Genomic DNA, 18366 nt, shown 5'->3' on the forward strand with positions numbered 1-18366 from the left:
GGCGTGCGAGGGCAGCTCGCGGGGGGTGCCGTGGCCGAGGGCTGACGGGTCGGCCCGAGCCAGCCGGAATGCAGCGCGTTGTGTCACAGTGCCTCGCTGTGTCGCTTGCTGCGGTTTCGGATTGCTGATCCTTCTCCAGCCGAGCACACGCAGCTGTTGGAGGGCAGTCCCGCTCTGCGCGCCGCAGGCCTTGGCTCACTGAGCCGCTCGCAGGCCTCTGGTTTAGGCACAAAAGATGCGATTTCAAGAGGAAGAGAACGTGGTTTATACAAACCTTAGTACCATCTAGCCACCGTTACGGTCAGCAGACGTTGGATACCTGCTTTATCCGAGTTACTTACCAACACTTTCCTGTCTTCCAGGGCAGTTTGGTGTTTGTGGTTGGAAAAATGGATGGATTGCTGACGGTCAGCGGACGCAGACATAACGCCGACGACATCGTAGCGACCGGATTGGCAGTAGAGGCAATAAAAACAGTTTACAGAGGAAGGTTAGCAAAGTAAACCTTGCCCCTCCCCGTAAGCTTAACGTAAGGAAACCGGATCTTTACTGTGGTCTTTGACTTCTCTCCAGCAGCTGGTGTGTTTGAGGAGCTCAGATAAAGTAAATATGGTTTTGCTTTAGGCAGTAATTGCCCTGATCCTGCCCGACACAGGCCTGTTTTCCCCGTTCTTCTGCCTGGCTTTTCCCCAGGCCTATGTACTTCAGGGGAGGGAGTAGGGTGAGGAGAACTCCTTTCTCTGCCCGTGTAGAATTCCCTCTTCGGTCTCCGTAGCGCTTAGCTGCGCGCTGACGCTCTGAGGGAAGGAGGGCTTTCGTTCATGTCCGAAGATGCTGTTTTACCAGAACTGCGGGTATAGTTCTCTAGATGCTCAGGCAGGGTTGGAGCTCGTGGCTCTAAGACTGACCAGGCGGTTTTACCCGCCCCGTGTCGTGTAGCTACTTCCAAAGCTTTTAGGGTGCTGGGGATTGGCCACAGGTTGGAACGGAAGTGTTGAGAGGATGGGACTGTGCTACGTAGAAATTTCATCCGGAGGTGGAATTAACCCCTTAGACTCCACCAAGTAGCTCCTTTTTGCCTCAGTTTTAGTTGTCTGATGGTTTTTCTCCATCTGTGCCCCCCATGGGCTTTGGTTTCTTTACGAGTTCTGTTTCAGTCTGTTTCCTTGGCTTCCCATTCCCAAGAAGTTCAACGGGAATTCGTGCCAATGTGGCTCTCCCCTTTTCCTTAGGATTGCTGTGTTCTCAGTGTCCGTCTTCTACGACGAGAGGATCGTGGTGGTTGCCGAGCAGAGGCCAGATGCGTCTGAAGAGGACAGCTTCCAGTGGATGAGCCGAGTGCTGCAGGTAAGTCCGTGTCCGCAGGGGAACGAGGTGAGCCTGTGCAGTTTTGCTGCGTGTGGGCAAATCGGAGCCATCGGCTTGTCCCAGATGGAAAGAGCACAGGCTCACGAGCCCTCTTGGCACAAGGTATTCTCCCCGGCTCACAAGCTGGGTACATCTGCTGCGCACAAGCTGTTCTGTTACATCCTGAGGGTCCTGGGAAAAGCGGCTGCAGCACCGAATAGCGTAGGCTCTGACCGAGTGGGCAGCGTTACGCCAGCAAGACGAGTGTGTAGAGAACGCCCCGGCACCGCAGAGCAGATCCAGCGCTCCAGCTTAGGAGTTCTGCTGGTCCTGGATCATGCTGGTGCTCGAAGTTACCCTTTAAGGACACCCTTCTCCTGGGGGATGCCTTCTCAGCCGAGAAGGGTTAAAGCAGCTGATGAGCGTCGTTGTAAGGAAGGAGTTCGAGTAGCAGGTGCTTCCCGTGAGACCTGCCTGCATTGCATGGAGGGCGTTCCTGGGAACGGTGTCTCGGGTTAGCGAGTATGCAAACTGGGGAGAAGAACTAGAGAAGTGCCTGGTGGTCTGAATAATGCATTAGATGCCTGAAAGCTGAGGCGGACAAAAAGGAACAGAGTGTGATGGTTCTGAGGAGACAGATGGATAACATCCCAAGATCAAAATCATATGATTCATCAAGCAACTGTGTATATTTTGGGATTTTGGTCATGAAAGATTTAAAAATGGATGTCTTGTATGTGAAATGGACTATAAAGGCAGGGATGCTAACAAGCACTTAACTCCTACGTAGGGCTGGGTGAGATTACAGAGATGCGATGGAACGATAGTGACTGACTTGCTCCTTTAGTACCTTGTAACTGCAGGGATTTGTCAGCCTGTGTCCAGCAGTGCCTGCAATTCCAGTGACCACCTTTCCTTTCTCCAGGCGATCGACAGCATTCACCAAGTGGGTGTATATTGCCTCGCCCTGGTGCCAGCCAACACGTTGCCAAAAACCCCGTTGGGAGGGATCCATATCTCTCAAACTAAACAGCACTTTCTGGAGGGCTCTCTGCATCCCTGCAACATCCTCATGTGCCCACACACGTGTGTGACGAACTTGCCAAAACCCAGGCAAAAACAACCAGGTAACAGGAGCCCCTTTTGTTTTGAGTTCACGATCTCAGACCTGGGAAGCTCTGCGCTGACTGACACCGAGTGTCCGACTTGCTGGGGACCAGAACTTGCCCTGTGGCCTGTGGCTGGGGTGTGCTTGAGGCCTCCCTTTGCATGGGTCAGTCAGGAATTTTGATTCCTGCTTTTGAACTCCCTGGGATTCTCTCTCCTGATGAACAGGAGACTAGCAGTGCCTTCTGAACCCTGTCAGTGGGGTTTCATTACCTCTCGTTTTAACATCCATGTCCAGGAGCAGTGGGTCCTCCAGGGAATCGTACCCTTGCTCTCGGGCAGGTTGCCGTTCCAGGCCAGCTCCTTCCCACTGGCATGAAAAGTCCGTATTTCATGCGGCTGTTCTCTGTTTACAGGCGTTGGCCCTGCCTCTGTGATGGTGGGGAACCTGGTTGCTGGGAAGCGTATTGCTCAAGCCTCTGGCAGAGATCTTGGTCAAATAGAAGACAATGATTTAGTTAAAAAGGTAAATCAGTGTTTCTTACAGCTGGAGAGGGGGGAGGAATTTACCCTGCAGCTGGATGCAGAGCAGCAGCGTGAAGCGCTGAGTGCTGCCTCTGAAGCAGAAGGGCCAGTATTTAATTACTGCCTCTGTGTTCCAGCACCAGTTCCTGACAGAGGTATTGCAGTGGAGGGCTCAAGCGACTCCTGACCACCCGCAAAAAGGTAAATCAGTGTTTCTTACAGCTGGAGAGGGGGGAGGAATTTACCCTGCAGCTGGATGCAGAGCAGCAGCGTGAAGCGCTGAGTGCTGCCTCTGAAGCAGAAGGGCCAGTATTTAATTACTGCCTCTGTGTTCCAGCACCAGTTCCTGACAGAGGTATTGCAGTGGAGGGCTCAAGCGACTCCTGACCACCCGCCCCGCACCCAGTGCGGGGTTGTTGGTGTTTCAGAGTCCGCAGCGTGTTCCTCGGTGCAAGCCTGAGACTGGGTTTCAAACCTTTTGCCCGCTCCAGTGCCCTCTGTTTGGTCCCTGTATCGGATTTTGCCCGTGGGTTTGGCACTTCCGAACCTGTTTCACCTGAGTTCCAGTGGTGGTTCGATGCTTCGCTTTAAAACTGGGCGTGTTTGTAGCTCCCGCTGGTTCCTGTGTCGTTTGATGGCATGCCCCTGTTGAGTGTGCTCTGGCAAGGTTCTGGTGCAAGAAGAGCTCAGCTGACTCCCCGACGGTGGAATTTTCTAGCGCAGATCTATCCCCATCTCTAGCGTTTCGGTGTTGCGGCGGATGAGGGGCTCGTTGAGTGCCACCAGCCTGTGGGAGTAGAGAACTCGCAGCTCTAGACTGAGGCTAGCAAGCAAATTTGGGGTGTTTTGGGTGGTTTTCTTTTCCAGCAGCTGTTTTACTGGCACATGTGTGGTGCCAGGCCTGGTTTAGAGTGTTTTTGTCTCCTTTCAAGGGAACCACTGTGTGCACAGCCACCTGCCTTCAGTTGCACAAAAAAGCGGAGAGAATTGCATCAGTCCTGTGTGACAAAGGACATCTCAATGCGGGGGACAACGTGGTGCTGCTCTATCCTCCCGGTAAGCAAGTTTCAGTAGCGACTGCATCCCGCTGTGGAAACGCAGCGTGGTCTGTCTGGAACCTCATCCGGATCTGGAAGCATAGGAGAGGTCTTTCAAAGAGCAGTGCCCTTGGGACCGCGTGACACACTGGTACGGATTCGGTTCCGGAGGGGGCTGTCCTGATGTCTTGCGGTACCGGGGCTGGGACTTCGATTCTCTAGGGTTTTGGATAAGGCAGTCTGTGTTCTCACTCCTGGCTAGATCTTGCTGTGTCATGGTGTCTAGAATTAAAACTTCAAAGAGTTGGGTGGTTATCAAAGATCTCTGGTGTGATAGGCTCACTATTAGACACTCGTGACCGCACTGCGTGTGCTGGAGAGCTGTGCCCGTCACCCTGCAGCGACTCCTCAGCCCCTGGTCTGTGCAGATCTCGTTTGTCTGAAGTGGCCTTGCCAGTTGGCAGCTTTGCATCCAGGGAAAGCGTGTCGCTTGCTGAGAGAAATGGCAGCGTGGCTTCCTCTGAGACTGCTGGGTGTCTGTGCCCAGCAGCAGGCTGGGAAGAGAGGGAAGTGCCGGCTGCCTGCTCCTGCCGTGGCCGGTAGCGCACAGCGTTGTCACTTGGCGTGCGTATGCCGCTCACTGCTAGCGAGAGGCGCTCTGGTGCGTGTGCATCTTGCCCTGCCAGACAACTCCGCGTTGTCCTGACTGACTTCAGAGTCATTTGACACTTGGGACCTTCTTTTCCTGGACGGATATGGTTTTCTGTGCAGTCAGTCTTCTCCTTTCCCAGTCCCTTTTCCCAAGCTTTCTCGTGCTGCCCGCGGTGTTCGGCTGATGTTGCACATCTGTGCTGTGGAAATGACCAGTGCCTGTACTAATGGACGTTGTAACGGATGCTCGGAGAAGTACTCGGGGGAGAGGCTGGTGTCAACAGGGTGTCCGTCTGCCATGCCAGCGCCCCACGCTACAGCCTGTCGTGTCCTTGCAGGCATTGAGCTCATCACTGCGTTCTATGGCTGTCTGTACGCTGGCTGCATCCCTGTGACCGTGAGACCACCTCATGCTCAGAGCCTCACTGCTACTCTGCCCACCGTGCGAATGATCGTGGAAGTGAGTATCGGGGCTGGAGCTGAGAGCGTGGCCGGGGCGCTCTTGCTTCGGCCTCGAGAGGGTGACACAGCTGTCCGAACCGCGCGCTCTTTCCGTGACAGCAGTGACTGAAGCACATCTCGTAACTGAAGGACAGTCTTTTAGTTCATGAGATGCAAGAGAGAACCACCTCTCCTTCTGTGGCAAGACAGGTCGCGATGAAACGGGTGGTTTCTGAGAGGTACTCCTGTGACGTTAGCGCTCAGAACTTCACGTCGCCCTCCTTACTGCGGGGCAAGCGCAGAGCCTGCTGTTTCTTTTCAAACCTGGTCACCAGGAACGGCTGCCTCCCCGTTACAGCCACGGGGGTAGAGCTAGACGTGGCCTGGGCCACCCGCGCTAAGGGTGGGGTTTTGCATTTCAGTCTGTGTTCGGGGGTTCAGGGAAGGAAGAGTGGTGAGCAGCGTTGAAAGGCAAAGAAATCACTGCAGGTTTGTTAGGAGAAGCAGGCTACAGATGGGAAAATACACTCTGAACGTCTTGCGATGACGATGCCGCTGGGACGTGGACCTGCCTGTCTTTTTTAGTAAGCGTGTATCTTTCCAGGTCAGCAAAGCTGCCTGTATTCTCACAACCCAGACCTTAATGCGGCTCCTGAAGTCCAGGGAGGCAGCTGCCGCTGTAGATGTGAAGACCTGGCCAACCATCATTGATACAGGTGCGATCCGCAGGCTGAAAGGCGTTTTGCTGGTCTCCGTAGGGGTTACCGCTGCGGGACTGTCCCCCATTTCCTGCCGACTGGACGGCTTTTGAGAGTTTGTTTGGGTATTTAGCAAAACAACCCAAGATCGGAGTGAGGTCAGGACAAGGCCTGACCCTCCTTTACTGACACCTCTTCTGCACGTGTTGAGCTGTGCGTGCAGGCAGTTCTGCTGAAAAGCCAAGTTGCAGGCAGCTGTTCATTTCCCTGGGAGCGAGTCCATCTTCTCCCTTGTCCTGGGAGTAAATGTTCTGCATGGGAACTCTGTAGGGGTTTTGGGATATCACTAGTCTGTCTCTTGCAGAAAGAGAAATAATGGAAAGCTTTGCCATCCGTCTCGGGCTTTCTGGAAGTTCTGTTCTCCTTTCAAATACCAGCCCAGCAATCAAACATCGACCGCGTTTCTTCCTTTCTCACGCAGATGACTTGCCCCGGAAGCGGCTCTCCCAGATCTATAAGCCACCTACGCCTGAAATGTTAGCATATCTGGATTTTAGCGTTTCCACCACAGGCATGCTCACAGGAGTAAAGGTACAGTAAAGTGGTTCTGGAAGATGGGAGTTTCGGTGTTTTGTCTTTGGCTGATGCTCTGAACCCCCTCTCCCCTCAGAGCTGGCTCTTGCAGCTGAAAGAATTCCGTGCCTTCCTTCCCATAAAGCTGGGGATCCACTGCAGACAGCGCAGCGTGGCTGTGTGCTGATGTAGGAAGAGAGCTCGTTAGGGTTAGGGTTAGCAGCAGTGGGATCAGGAATTCTGCTGCTGCCTCCCACTGGAGAGCTGCCCCTTCGGAGAGCCGTGAGCGATGCGAGTAACGTAGCTGCGAGCTGCTGCTTCCCCCCAAGGGCAGAACAGAGATGCAGTTGTCAGAGAAGAGGGCAAGACACTGAACCATGAAAGCCACCAACTGCCGTGAACGATGCGCTGGAGCCTGAGGAGCCTCAAGCTTTTCGGCAGTATCTCGGTGTCGGTGTGCCTGGTTTACTGTGGCTCAGGGGGTTCTGCAAGGCTCTGCCTCCGCTATGGGGGATAAAGGAAGAAGCAGCATAGTTTATGGAGCGGTGTTACCGAGGCAAACCATCTTTATTCTTACCTCCTTGTCTTGCTGGAGCCCTTTTCCTTGAACTTCAGCACGGTTCCTCTGTCTGTCCCCTCTGTTGCAGATGTCCCACGCAGCAGTGAGTGGCCTGTGCAGGGCAATCAAGCTGCAGTGTGAGCTCTACTCCTCTCGGCAGATTGCAATTTGTCTCGACCCCTATTGTGGACTCGGGTTTGTGCTCTGGTGCCTCTGCAGGTGAGACTTCCCAGGGGAAAGGTCAGTTCTTGGCCGGCCCAAAAGGTGAAATGGCCACGAGTCCACGTCTCCACCTGGTGCAGTTACAGCCAAATTACGTTGACGTGACCAAAAAGGCCGATGTACAGCCGGGGGAGAACTTGTCTTTGCACCGACAAGAATACGTTCCCTTTTCCTGCAGATCAGCACGATGTTATCCCTCTTGCTCCCGCGTATTTGTGCTGCCAAACATTGCTGGCTCCAGAATGTCTCTCTTGCCTTTCCCCCTCGATTATACGTTGCCGCGAGGGAGTTTGCGGTCTGCAAACTGCTGAGCCAGTTCTGTTCCTTCGCTCCCGCAGCGTGTGTGCACCTTGGTGTGTGTAAAATCGTTACTCTTGTACAGGGAGCTGTGTTTTTGAAACGAGGTGGGCATTTACCACTGCAAACGCTGTCATCCCGAGCTGTTACCGGCTTGCCGGCAATGCAGCGTCCCACAGCCTGCTCCCGGTCTAGCAGCAGTGTAACCTGAAATCACAGTAAATACTCGTTTAAAGGTAACTACGTGCCACGCAGTGTTCTCTTCCTTCTTTGCAGTGTGTATTCTGGACACCAGTCAATTTTAATTCCTCCTATGGAGCTGGAATCCAACCTTTTTCTCTGGTTATCTACTGTCAGCCAGTATAAAATAAGGGACACTTTCTGTTCCTATTCAGTCATGGAACTGTGCACAAAGGGACTTGGAAACCAAGTTGAAATGCTGAAGGTAAGGAATGTTCTCTGCATGTTCCGTTACTTGAGGGGAGGGATCTGTGGTGGTGGAGCAGCGTTGGGCAACTGTTCAACACAACAGTGTTCCTGTAGCACGAGTCTCCAGTCCATGGCTTGCGCAGAAAGCAGCAGCGAAGAGAAAGTGTTTGCAGCCCCGGGAAGCGGAAGGGGTTGAAAAGGAGTAGGGGAGGTGTGTCGCGGCGTAGGCAGCAGGTTGCCAGCGAGTGTTGGAGGCTGCTGGGCAAACCCTGAGGGGAGGATGCCAGCAGCAGAGAGCGGTGCAGAACTGCTTACGTAACGCTGCGCAGCGGAGGCTCAGACCGGCACACGATGGAAGCACACGTGTCGGCAGTTTGCTGGAGAGAGGTGTTTTCTCCTTGGAGATGAGTTCTCATCTCCAAGGATCAGCTCCGGGGCCCTCAACATCAGAGGGATATAGACCAGTTGGAGCAAGTCCAGAGGAGGTCACGGAGATGCTCCGAGGGCTGGAGCCCCTCTGCCGTGGGCTCAGGCTGGGAGAGTTGGGGGTTCAGCCTGGAGAAGGGAAGCTCCGGGGAGACCCCAGAACCCCTTCCAGTGCCTGGGGGGGCTGCAAGGAAGCTGGGAGGGCTTTTCCTAAGGGCAGGGAGTGACAGGACAAGGGGTGGCGGGTTTAAATGGAAAGTGGGGAGGTTTAGATTAGCTATCAGGAAGGAATTCTTCCCGCAGAGGGTGGAAACACTGGGACAGGTTGCCTAGAGAAGCTGTGGATGCCCCATCCCTGGGAGTGTCCAAGGCCAGTCTGGATGAGGCTTGGAGCAACCTGGGCTATGGAAGGTGTCCCTGCCCATGGCAGGGGGGTTGGAACTGGGTGATCTTTAAGGTCCCTTCCAACCCAAACCATTCCATGATTCTATGATTCTGTGAAAGGAGGGAGAAAAAACACACTCGAGGTGGCTTTTTGCATGGGGTGTACTGAACCAGTGTGCTCCATCGATGAGCTGAAGCCTCACTCTTGTGTTGGTGGCGTAGGGTTCTGAAGGTGTCTGCTTTGGGGGGTGTCACCAGCATCACGCACAGCTTCGAACCACTGGCTGGTGCTGTTCCCTGCATTCAGGATCAGAAATAACAATGGATTCCGGTCCCAAGATTTGGTGAAGACCCTGTGTAATACCAGTAAATGGCTTTACTCTCACTTGCTCTGGTTTCTGTCTGTGTAAATAGTGAGTAAGCTGTAGTCTTAGCGGGAAAGCACCGCAGAAGCACGTGATGCCACGCTGCGTAGCAGAGGAAGCAGCGCTCCTAGCACATGCTTAGTTCTAGCCCTGTTTCTGGGCTCTGGTCAGACACGTTTTAGAATTACAGCCAGAAGCTGAAAAGAGGAAATAACATGAAGACAAGAACAGGGTTTGTCCTGCATTTCCCAAGGCGTTTCCAGGGATAAAAAGCAAATGTCACTTCTTGTGGGGTGCCTCAGCGCAGCCTGGCAGGGGCAATGAACACGTACACTCCTTTGCACTCGGTTGTGTCTTCCCAGGCACGAGGAATTAATCTCTCCTGTGTCCGGACTTGCGTGGTAGTAGCAGAGGAACGGCCGCGAGTTTCTCTCACTCACTCCTTCTCCAAACTCTTCAAAGACATCGGCCTGTCCTCTCGTGCTGTAAGCACCACCTTCGGGTCGAGAGTCAACGTCGCCATCTGTTTACAGGTAACGCAGGCGCGTTCCGGGGCGTCAGAATTCCCGGTTCGGTTGTATTCTGACTGGGCAGGTGATCTGCGCCGGCGTCTGTGGTGGTAGCGAAGCCCGACATCTGCTTCGTAGAGAACAGCTGGCACGAGACTGAAGCAGCTTCTCTTGGTTTCAGCTGCCAGATTATATCACAGATGCTCCAGACAGCTGAAACGTGGCGTTAGAGAACTGTTTATTTCCAAGTAAACGACGACTAGTTGCCCCAGGGCTGGTAGCGGGAGCGCTCGGGCGGTCTCCGTAGCAGCTCCCCCCTCCCCCAAGCTGCATCCCACACGGCTGGTGGTGTAGAGAGAAAATCACCTCTTTGCTTTTGGAGTGTTTCCCTTGGTGCAGCTGCCAAGGTGAGGCAATGTGAATTTGGCTGCCAGGGAGAAAGCCCTGGGAAGGCATGAGTTGAGGCAGAAGTTACCCTGGTTTCTGTAAATCCCTTCATCACTCTTTAAACGTTGCCTCTTCAGGGAACATCGGGACCCGATCCCACCACGGTGTACGTAGATCTGAAATCCTTGAGACACGACAGGTACAGTGGCTATTTAATAACTGTATGGGGTGTTGTAATGACACGGCGCTCCCGCAGCTCTCCGTGGAATTCAGCTCTTTTTTTATCCCTGACAATGGTTTCTTTACCCTCAGAGTACGTCTGGTGGAAAGGGGAGCTCCGCAGAGCCTGCTGCTTTCCGAGTCTGGGAAGGTAATTTCACGTTACTCCCTCGGGACGTGGCACAACGTCTGCCGACCGCACTTGGCTTTTCACGCCCCTTCTGGTGTGGCTGGGAAAGGGAGTCCTGTGGCGTGGCAAGAGAAGGGACAGTTGGGGACGCGCTTCCTCTGGAGAGTTAGTTCGATGTATAATACCGTGTGTTGATTCAGGAGCGTTGCGGAAGCAGTCGGGAGGATTAGTTCTGTTTCTGGTAAATGAACCCTATCAAAAGCATCTGCAGTTGCACCCTCGAAATCAGCATGTTTGAGACTTACTGTAACTCTTGTTCCCTCCTTTAAATGGAGTACGGAAACGCTGTTTCCCTGCTAGCTTTTAACGTCGAATCCTCCAAGGTCTAGCAGGATTTGCAGGCCTAGGATCCCTCACCCATGTGGCTCCTGAGCCAGGAAGTACCTTCATACCGTTAGCGCAGAGTACGTGCCCCGGTGTCGTTTCTGTGGGGGAAATCTTGCCTTTCTGGAGGGAAACAAACAGCCTCTGTGTTTTCATTGTGCGTCAAGATAATTCCTGTCCGGATTACATATTCCTTCCTGTGGTCTGTAGATCTTGCCTGGAGTCAAAGTAGTCATTGTAAATCCTGAGACGAAAGGGCCTCTTGGAGATTCTCATCTCGGGGAGGTAAGCGCAGATTTCGCTATTTGGGCAGCTTCTCCTCGCGCTGCGTTCTCTCTGCTCTGTTACGTAGGCTGCTGGTGATGGTGTGTGAGGGGTGACACTTCCAGGCCTTTTTGAGCTGAGCTGTTGCTGGCGAGTTCAGAAGGAAAGCCTGCTAGAGAGGAGGGTTTATTCCACTCTAATCTTGCATAACCGGCTTCCCAATCATCTGATTTATATCTTGCTTTCCTTATCTTGATTGCACACCAGCGTGTTTGATCCGCATCGCTAAATTATTATGAATTTTCAGACTTCGGATGCTGTAAAAATCCCCAGTTTATTCACGGAGTTAACCCTTGTCTTGCAGTTCATTAGGGGAGCAGAGCTGCAAGATGCATTTTTAAGATTCTACAGGATATTTGGAGGCTTGAGCTAAATGCAAAACCCTTTGTGGATCTGGAAAGTCTTAGATAAATTGTAACAAGAAGGTTCCTTTTGTATCCGCTTCATTTTTATACTCCACAGGTGCTGTTTCGCAGCGCGTGGATCTGACTGTGTTTCCGCTTCCTGTACAGATCTGGGTAAACAGTCCGCACACGGCCAGCGGCTACTACACGATCTACGACAACGAGACCCTTCAAGCTGACCACTTCAACACTCGCCTGAGCTTCGGCGACGCTGCTCAGACCCTCTGGGCTCGCACTGGATACCTTGGGTTTGTCCGGCGGACGGAGCTCACGGCTGCCAGCGGAGGTACGGCAGAAACCAGCCTTTATGGGCTAAAGGAAGACGAGTTTTCGTTCGTACTGTGCAGTGAATAAGTCCTGATCCACGCGTTCGGGCGCAAGGGACGCTTTGTTGTATCTAAACCCTGTTTCTCGGCCTGGTTTCGCGGCATGCCCACGCTTCGTCTCCCATCTCTCCCCTCTAGAGCGCCACGATGCACTCTACGTTGTTGGAGCGCTGGATGAAACCTTGGAACTGCGGGGGCTGCGGTACCATCCGATTGACATCGAGACGTCGGTGTCTCGAACGCACAGAAGCATTGCTGAGTGGTAAAGCAGCCATGAAAAACGAGCTCATCCTAGCCTAGCTGACGAGCAGCCGTGTTTACGGATGCAGGATTTAATACGAAAAATCCCCATAGCACATGGCAAACTGGGATAGGTTTTTGTTACCATCACAAGTCAGAATCACAGAATGGTTTGGGCTGGAAGGGACCTTAAAGATCACCCAGTTCCAACCCCCCTGCCACGGGCAGGGACCCCTTCCATAGCCCAGGTTGCTCCAAGCCTCATCCAGCCTGGCCTTGGACACTCCCAGGGATGGGGCAAGTCACGCCCCTCGTTCCCCAACTCTGCGTCAGGATAACACGGGGCTGACTGGCTCCGTGTTCTCTCCCGAGCCGTAATTCAGGACAGAAATGATGGGTTCCTGCTCTGGTGTAAAGAACCGTCCACGTTTGAGGCGGCGAAAGCAGCGTTTGTGTCCTGTGTCACACCAGGTGACGCTTGAACCCGTCTTTGACACGGCAGGACTGGGTTTTGGAGCTGGGTCACTTGGAAATGCAGCCCAAAGCAGGTGGAAAACTCTACCTGAGGGGAAGGAATTGTAAACTTGGGATCTTTGTGACAATAACCTGGTGTTCTGATGGGTTTTCTTCTCCTTAACTTCTAGTGCCGTGTTCACGTGGACCAACTTGCTTGTGGTGGTCGTGGAGTTGTGCGGCTGCGAACAGGAAGCCCTGGATTTAGTTCCCCTGGTTACCAATGTGGTCCTGGAAGAACATTACCTAATTGTGGGAGTGGTGGTGGTAGTGGATCCTGGAGTTATTCCTATCAATTCCAGAGGAGAGAAACAACGGATGCATCTCCGCGACAGCTTCCTGGCTGATCAGTTAGACCCCATCTATGTAGCCTATAACATGTAACGTGTATGGGGGAGGGGACGTTCGGAACCTTTGCGGGACCACTGAGTGACAGGGGTGGCTGTAGACACGAAGCTGGTGAATATTACTAATACTTGATGTAAAGTTTGAGATTGCTGCCATATTCCCTCCATCTCATCCTGTGGTAATTAAGATCACGTTAATGACCAACGGGCAGCCCGGAATGTGGTAGACAATGGCAAACGGTGGTAACAGTTTACTGAAATATTAGCTTTCTAGAAAATGCAAAGTTGACAAGTGTGTGAGCTACAAAATTCCTAAGGCCTTGGCAGTAGTGTTACTTTTTTCATCTGTTGTACATATTTGTATTTTTATCTAATACCGGTTTAGGATTCTCTAAGGGGAGGGTTTATTTAGGTAAGATAATAAACTATTAAGAAAAGGGCGGTCAGAGTTCTGCAGTTCCCTGCTCTCTAACGTACTTGGCATCTGCACGGTAGCTCTTCGTCCCTGGGATCACACAACGTGTTTAAAACTGTGCCATGACCAAATCAAGAACTTACCGAATCGGAGAGTTACTTACTCGTATAGATATTTCTTGAATTTAAAAAAGAATTTTGCCTATATTTTAAATATGTAAATATTGTTATACATAATTCACTTAGCTAGAAAATGAGCTTGGCTGAGGCTGAGAGCTGCAGGTGGAAATTCTTCCGGAGGAGCAACATTTGTGCTCCTCAGCGTAACTGCGCTTGGTTGGACGGCCGGGAGGTGCACACATCTTCCAGGGCTCCCTCCTGTCAGGGTGTAGTCTCTTACCGCCGGCCCAGAGGGTGTCACGGCGTGTGACAACCTGTGATCTTTAAGGCACATCTCTCTCCAAGAGGCTGAATTTCAACAGTAACGGGAACTTTGATAGAAATCGCAGTGCACGTCCAAAAAGCTTAACGGGAATGACGCAGCTGAGGGGCAGCCCCCGCCTCCTCCCGCCTCGTCTGTGACGGAGCAAACCCCTTCGGCTGGACACACAGCTGAAGCCTGGCTGCGCCGCGCAGTCATGGCCTGCGGTTCCCTCTGGGCAGACAGAAAAGCTGTCGACAGGCCCCAGCGTGAGCTGGGAGGAACAGCCCGCTCTGCTCAGAGCACCCCCGGAGAGCGGCCTGGGGTTCTGAGCCGCAGTTTTTCTTTCCCGGGAGGAGACGCAGAAATGAGACGGTTCCGGTAAACGCAGCGTTAAAGGACTTGGTGAAAATGGATGTCCCAGCCCTGAGAACGCTGTGTCGGTTTTCCCGGGAGTAAGGCCACAGCAGCCCCGGAGTAGCGGGTGTAAGCTCGTGCTGCGAGGGAGCAGTCGCACACCGGGCAGAGGGAGAGATGGTGCTTGCGCGTGGACTCGAAATTGCCTTCGTCTGGCGCTTCCTAATCTTCTAAGAACAACTGAATTCCTGTGGGTGTGAGGAAAAGAGGATTTTGGAAGCAATGAGAACCGACACCGGACGCCCCAACAGGGTTTTTTTGAGTGAAGTGCGGTCTACTGTGTAAATAAACCTGTTTAAACATTCCAGATTACCTCATCCACCGCTTTCGGGCAGTTTTTAAAAGGTTTCTAGCCTGAAGCCTGAAGCCCCCGTGGCAGTTACCAGGGCGGAACCCCACGTGTCTGTAAGCAAAGCGCAGTTTTGGCCTTGACACCCCCCCGGTGCGTCGGTAGCTCTCCTCTCGGGAGAGTCCTGTTTCAGGTAGGAAGTTCCAAATGGTATTTCTGCAAAATACCTGGTGGGGAAACAGGTTGCGAACCTGGGAGTTCTTAGGGCAGACCTAGCTCTTTGCCATCGCAGGGGTTGACGGGGGCACTCCTCCGAGCAACGCCTTTTCCCGTATCCGCCGCAGGAGTGGGGCACCAGGCAGAGGCTGTGGGCGTGGAGGGTGGCTTCGTCAGCAGCCGGGATGCTGGCTGGTTCCTAAGGATGTGTGTCCTGGGATCCCTGGGCGGGAGTCTGCTGCAAAGCGCGGAGCGTGGCAGGTCAACCGTGGCTAGGCCGGTTGGCGACGCAGCCTGCGCGGGGCGTGGAGTGCACGGAGCTGTTCTTTCTCCCTTGGCCAGCCGAGCCTCGTCGCTCAGTTTCTCTTCCTTTGCAGAGCGCAGTGGCCTGCAGCGCAGCTTCACTGCTGCCCCTTTCAGGAAAAGATCTCGGATGTGGGTTTTTTTAACTCAAATTACTCAAAAAATTAACCTTTTCTTACTCAAATTAAGGCTTTAGATAAATTGTTTCAACAAATACTTTTTACTGGTCCACGGCCGTGGATTTTGAGTCCAATTCCAGGACTCTCTTTTATTTTTACCGACAGCTGCTCGGAAATAAAAAGGGTGCATTGATTTGATCAGATGCCCAGTATGTGGCAGATGGACTCTGAAATGGCAGTTTTGGATGACATACTGGATTGTTTGGATTTTTCCCTAGTTCTTTGTGTGGATAGGTATTGATAGCTGCTCCAGGTTTGGGGCTTTATCGTCCACGTGTACTGCAGACACTCCATGCTGGCACGTTACAGTTCTCTGGGTCGGAGAGCTGCGAGCTACAGTCCTGCCCATGGAATGAGCTGACATTCCATTCCCGATCCCAGTGAGTGACACGCAGCAGCTGGCCAGCTTTGACTTCACTGAACGCTTTTCTCCCTCTCCGGCATGGTGGAAAGCTGGAGAGGTGGAAGGGCGGAGCTGTGAATCCGGAAACCCCGAATTCGAACTCCAGCTCTGCTACTGACTTGCCACAGGGCCTTTGAGAGGTTGTTTCACCCCTTCGGTTCCTTCACCAGTAGCTGAGGGCACGGTCTGATCCTTGCACCGTCCCCATTCCTGCCTGTGCAGCACGAAGGATTCCTCACGGCTAGCGCCTCTGAGACGGGGTCGGTTTGTTCTTGATTATTTGGCTGTCAGAAGGTGGGACTGTTCTGCTTTACACCAGTTCCTTGGTTTCTTCCCATATGGGAATGGACTGAGATACTCCAGAAAGTCGGCAGGGTCGCGGGTGTCGCAGGTTCAGAGTTGGGAGCGTCTCCGTAACGGCGGGATCGAGCGCTGAGTCCCAGGAGGCAGCCTCTTCCCGCCAGTTTGGCTTTGCAGCTGATGCAGTTGCAGAAGGCAGGTTATGTCCTACTGTCGCCCGTCAGATTCCGAGCCTGGCAGCTGCAGTGAAACTGAAAACTGGGAACTCTTCACGCTTTGAGCTCAAATATTCCGTTGGTCTTGCCGTTGGTGGATGTTCCCAGAGCAAAACGTGTGAGTGCAGGTTGCTTCAAGTCCTGGTTTGGTTAAAATTTGCACTGCGTTTCTGACTTAAATACGTGTAATTGGGATGTGTCGTACTAACCGTCCTGCAAAGAAGGATGTGAAAAGGAGAGAGATTTTAGCCCTAGATGCAATTTTTCTTTCATTTCTGTCAACCTCTTCCCCACGGTCAAATTCAGGCTACAGCATCATGTAATTATGTATAAAGTTTTTATTTATTTAAATTTAGATTAGAGAGACGTTTTTAAATTTAACACCTGGCTGGAGAGTGTTCCATTAACGCACCGACTGTGTTTCCTTGGTCTTGTGTTAATAAACGTTGATGCCTGACCGCTTGCCCGGTTCTTCATCCGCGGTGCCACGGGAGGATTTGTTCCAGGGGAGCACACGTGGGTGTGCATTCATCCCGCTCAGAGGGAGAACCTGGAGGTGTTTGCGACTGCGGTACGGCACTTGGTGCTGGGAATGCGAGAGAGCCGAGCGCCCAGTGCGGCCGGGGCCGGAGAGGAGGTGTCCTGTCCCCGCAGCAGCCGGCCATTGGCTTCTGAAATCATCTGGGAAGCGAGCCCGCTCCTTGAGGATGAGCTGGATGCAGTTTTAAGCGTGACCTACCAACATCTAAGATTTTACTGTAGTATTAAATGCTCATTATTCGATGTCTGGATTGATATGTGTCCTTTGGGACTGGAATTCAGAGCTTTGTGGACTCTTAAATCTCCGAGATTCCCAGCAAGAGGTGAGGGGGGTTTCCCCTCTGGAGGGAACGTGTCAGGCTTTGTGGGGAGGTGAGGAAATAGAAACTTGGGTGGCATTTGAGATCTGACGCTGGATAATCTCCGCTGACCAAAACTAACCAGGGGATTTCTTGAAACATTCGTAAAAGATACAGTTTAGCACCAGCGAGGATGCGATCGGTGTCCATCTAACACCGCGGCGCTGTGCGTGAACCCACTAACGGCTTCTGGGTAAGACAGGACTTGGGCCCATTATTTCCTACAGATGATGGGTAGCCATTGGTTTCCTTTGAAAATATCTTGTTTCCAGTAAACCTTTTCCTGTATTTTAGATTTATTTGCTTAATAATGGGAAAAGCTCTTTAAAAAAAAAAAAGAAACAACTGCCTAACTCTGAACTGCCATATTAATCAAGTAAATTGGAATAGCCAATAAAGGGCCTGTAGTGCCAGGACAAGGGATAATGGGGTTAAATTGAAAGTGGGGAGGGAGGCACTGGGACAGGTTGCCCAGAGAAGCTGTGGATGCCCCATCCCTGGGAGTGTCCAAGGCCGGGCTGGATGAGGCTTGGGGCAAACTGAGCTGTGGAAGGTGTTCCTGCCCATGGCGAAGGTGTTCCTGCCCATGGCTGGTGGTGGGATTGGATGGGAATTAAGGTCCCTTCCAACCCAAACCATTCCATGATTCTATAAATGTTCCCATAAATGCATTCAGAATTGGGTGATCGAATTTCCCAGCTGTCTGAGGATTCTGGTTGTCATCACAGCTCCAGCCCAGGCCTGTCCTCCGGTGTTGTAACTTGTTACTGAGTGTGAGCTTCATACCAGTTGGGTAGGCGAAACTTTGCGTAATTCCCAGGGAGAGAAACCTTGGGAACGTTGTCGGCAGTTGCTGCAGAAGGTGGTGTCAGGGGGATAGAAAGCTCACTCGGGATTTACTGGAAATAAAGCTTTCATCTGCTAACGTTGATGAGTTTGACTTTACAGAGACGAAGGGCTTGGGAAACCAAGTCAGAACTGGGGCGACTTCAGGGAAGTGGAACTGAAACCGCAAGTGAATTGTACGTAGTGCTGGAAAAAAGCGTATTGCGCTAAAGCTTCAACCGAAACCACTTCTAATACAACCTTACAGTTTGTGTTAGGGCAACACTCGGGAGCTGCTAAAAATAACTGGGAAAAGTTTGCACTCGTGTTGGTGATGACCTCATTCGTGTGTTTTACAGGAAATACCAACTCCTCACCCTGGTCCTGGTGGTGTGGCGAGAGCAATGGCTGCGCGGGGGCCTCGGCTGCTGCCTGAGGCGAGTTGTGGCAGAAATCCTCCCGCCCTGCCTTCACGTTTGACCTTGGTTTGGTCTAACGCCGGCGCTGTGCGATGCCGGAGATTCCTCTTCGGGCGTACAGCTGCTGTGGAGATCACAACCACCCCCCGCAGCGCCAGCCCACCAACCCCCGTCCCGCCCCTGCGCCGGAAGGCCAGGACGGGCCCGGGGCGGGAGGAGAAG

The 18366-nt window shown here is 52.7% G+C and overlaps 1 protein-coding gene across 1 annotated transcript; it reads left to right on the forward strand.

Moving 5' to 3' along the window:
• Nucleotides 1–362: 362 nt before the first annotated feature.
• Nucleotides 363–13241, forward strand: LOC104503830 (disco-interacting protein 2 homolog B; the record flags this gene model as incomplete). The annotated part of the gene is made up of 18 exons (XM_010156426.1): nucleotides 363–490; nucleotides 1233–1347; nucleotides 2273–2474; nucleotides 2871–2980; nucleotides 3317–3377; nucleotides 3892–4035; nucleotides 5006–5127; nucleotides 5713–5824; nucleotides 6288–6397; nucleotides 7027–7157; nucleotides 7734–7902; nucleotides 9424–9594; nucleotides 10095–10156; nucleotides 10270–10327; nucleotides 10901–10975; nucleotides 11527–11704; nucleotides 11883–12006; nucleotides 12629–13241. Coding segments are annotated over 18 exons (2325 nt in total), but the record flags the coding sequence as incomplete, so codon positions are not given.
• Nucleotides 13242–18366: the final 5125 nt, after the last annotated feature.

The sequence above is a fragment of the Eurypyga helias genome, unplaced genomic scaffold (assembly GCF_000690775.1).
Source record: "Eurypyga helias isolate BGI_N326 unplaced genomic scaffold, ASM69077v1 scaffold46247, whole genome shotgun sequence".
Lineage (NCBI taxonomy): Eukaryota > Metazoa > Chordata > Aves > Eurypygiformes > Eurypygidae > Eurypyga > Eurypyga helias.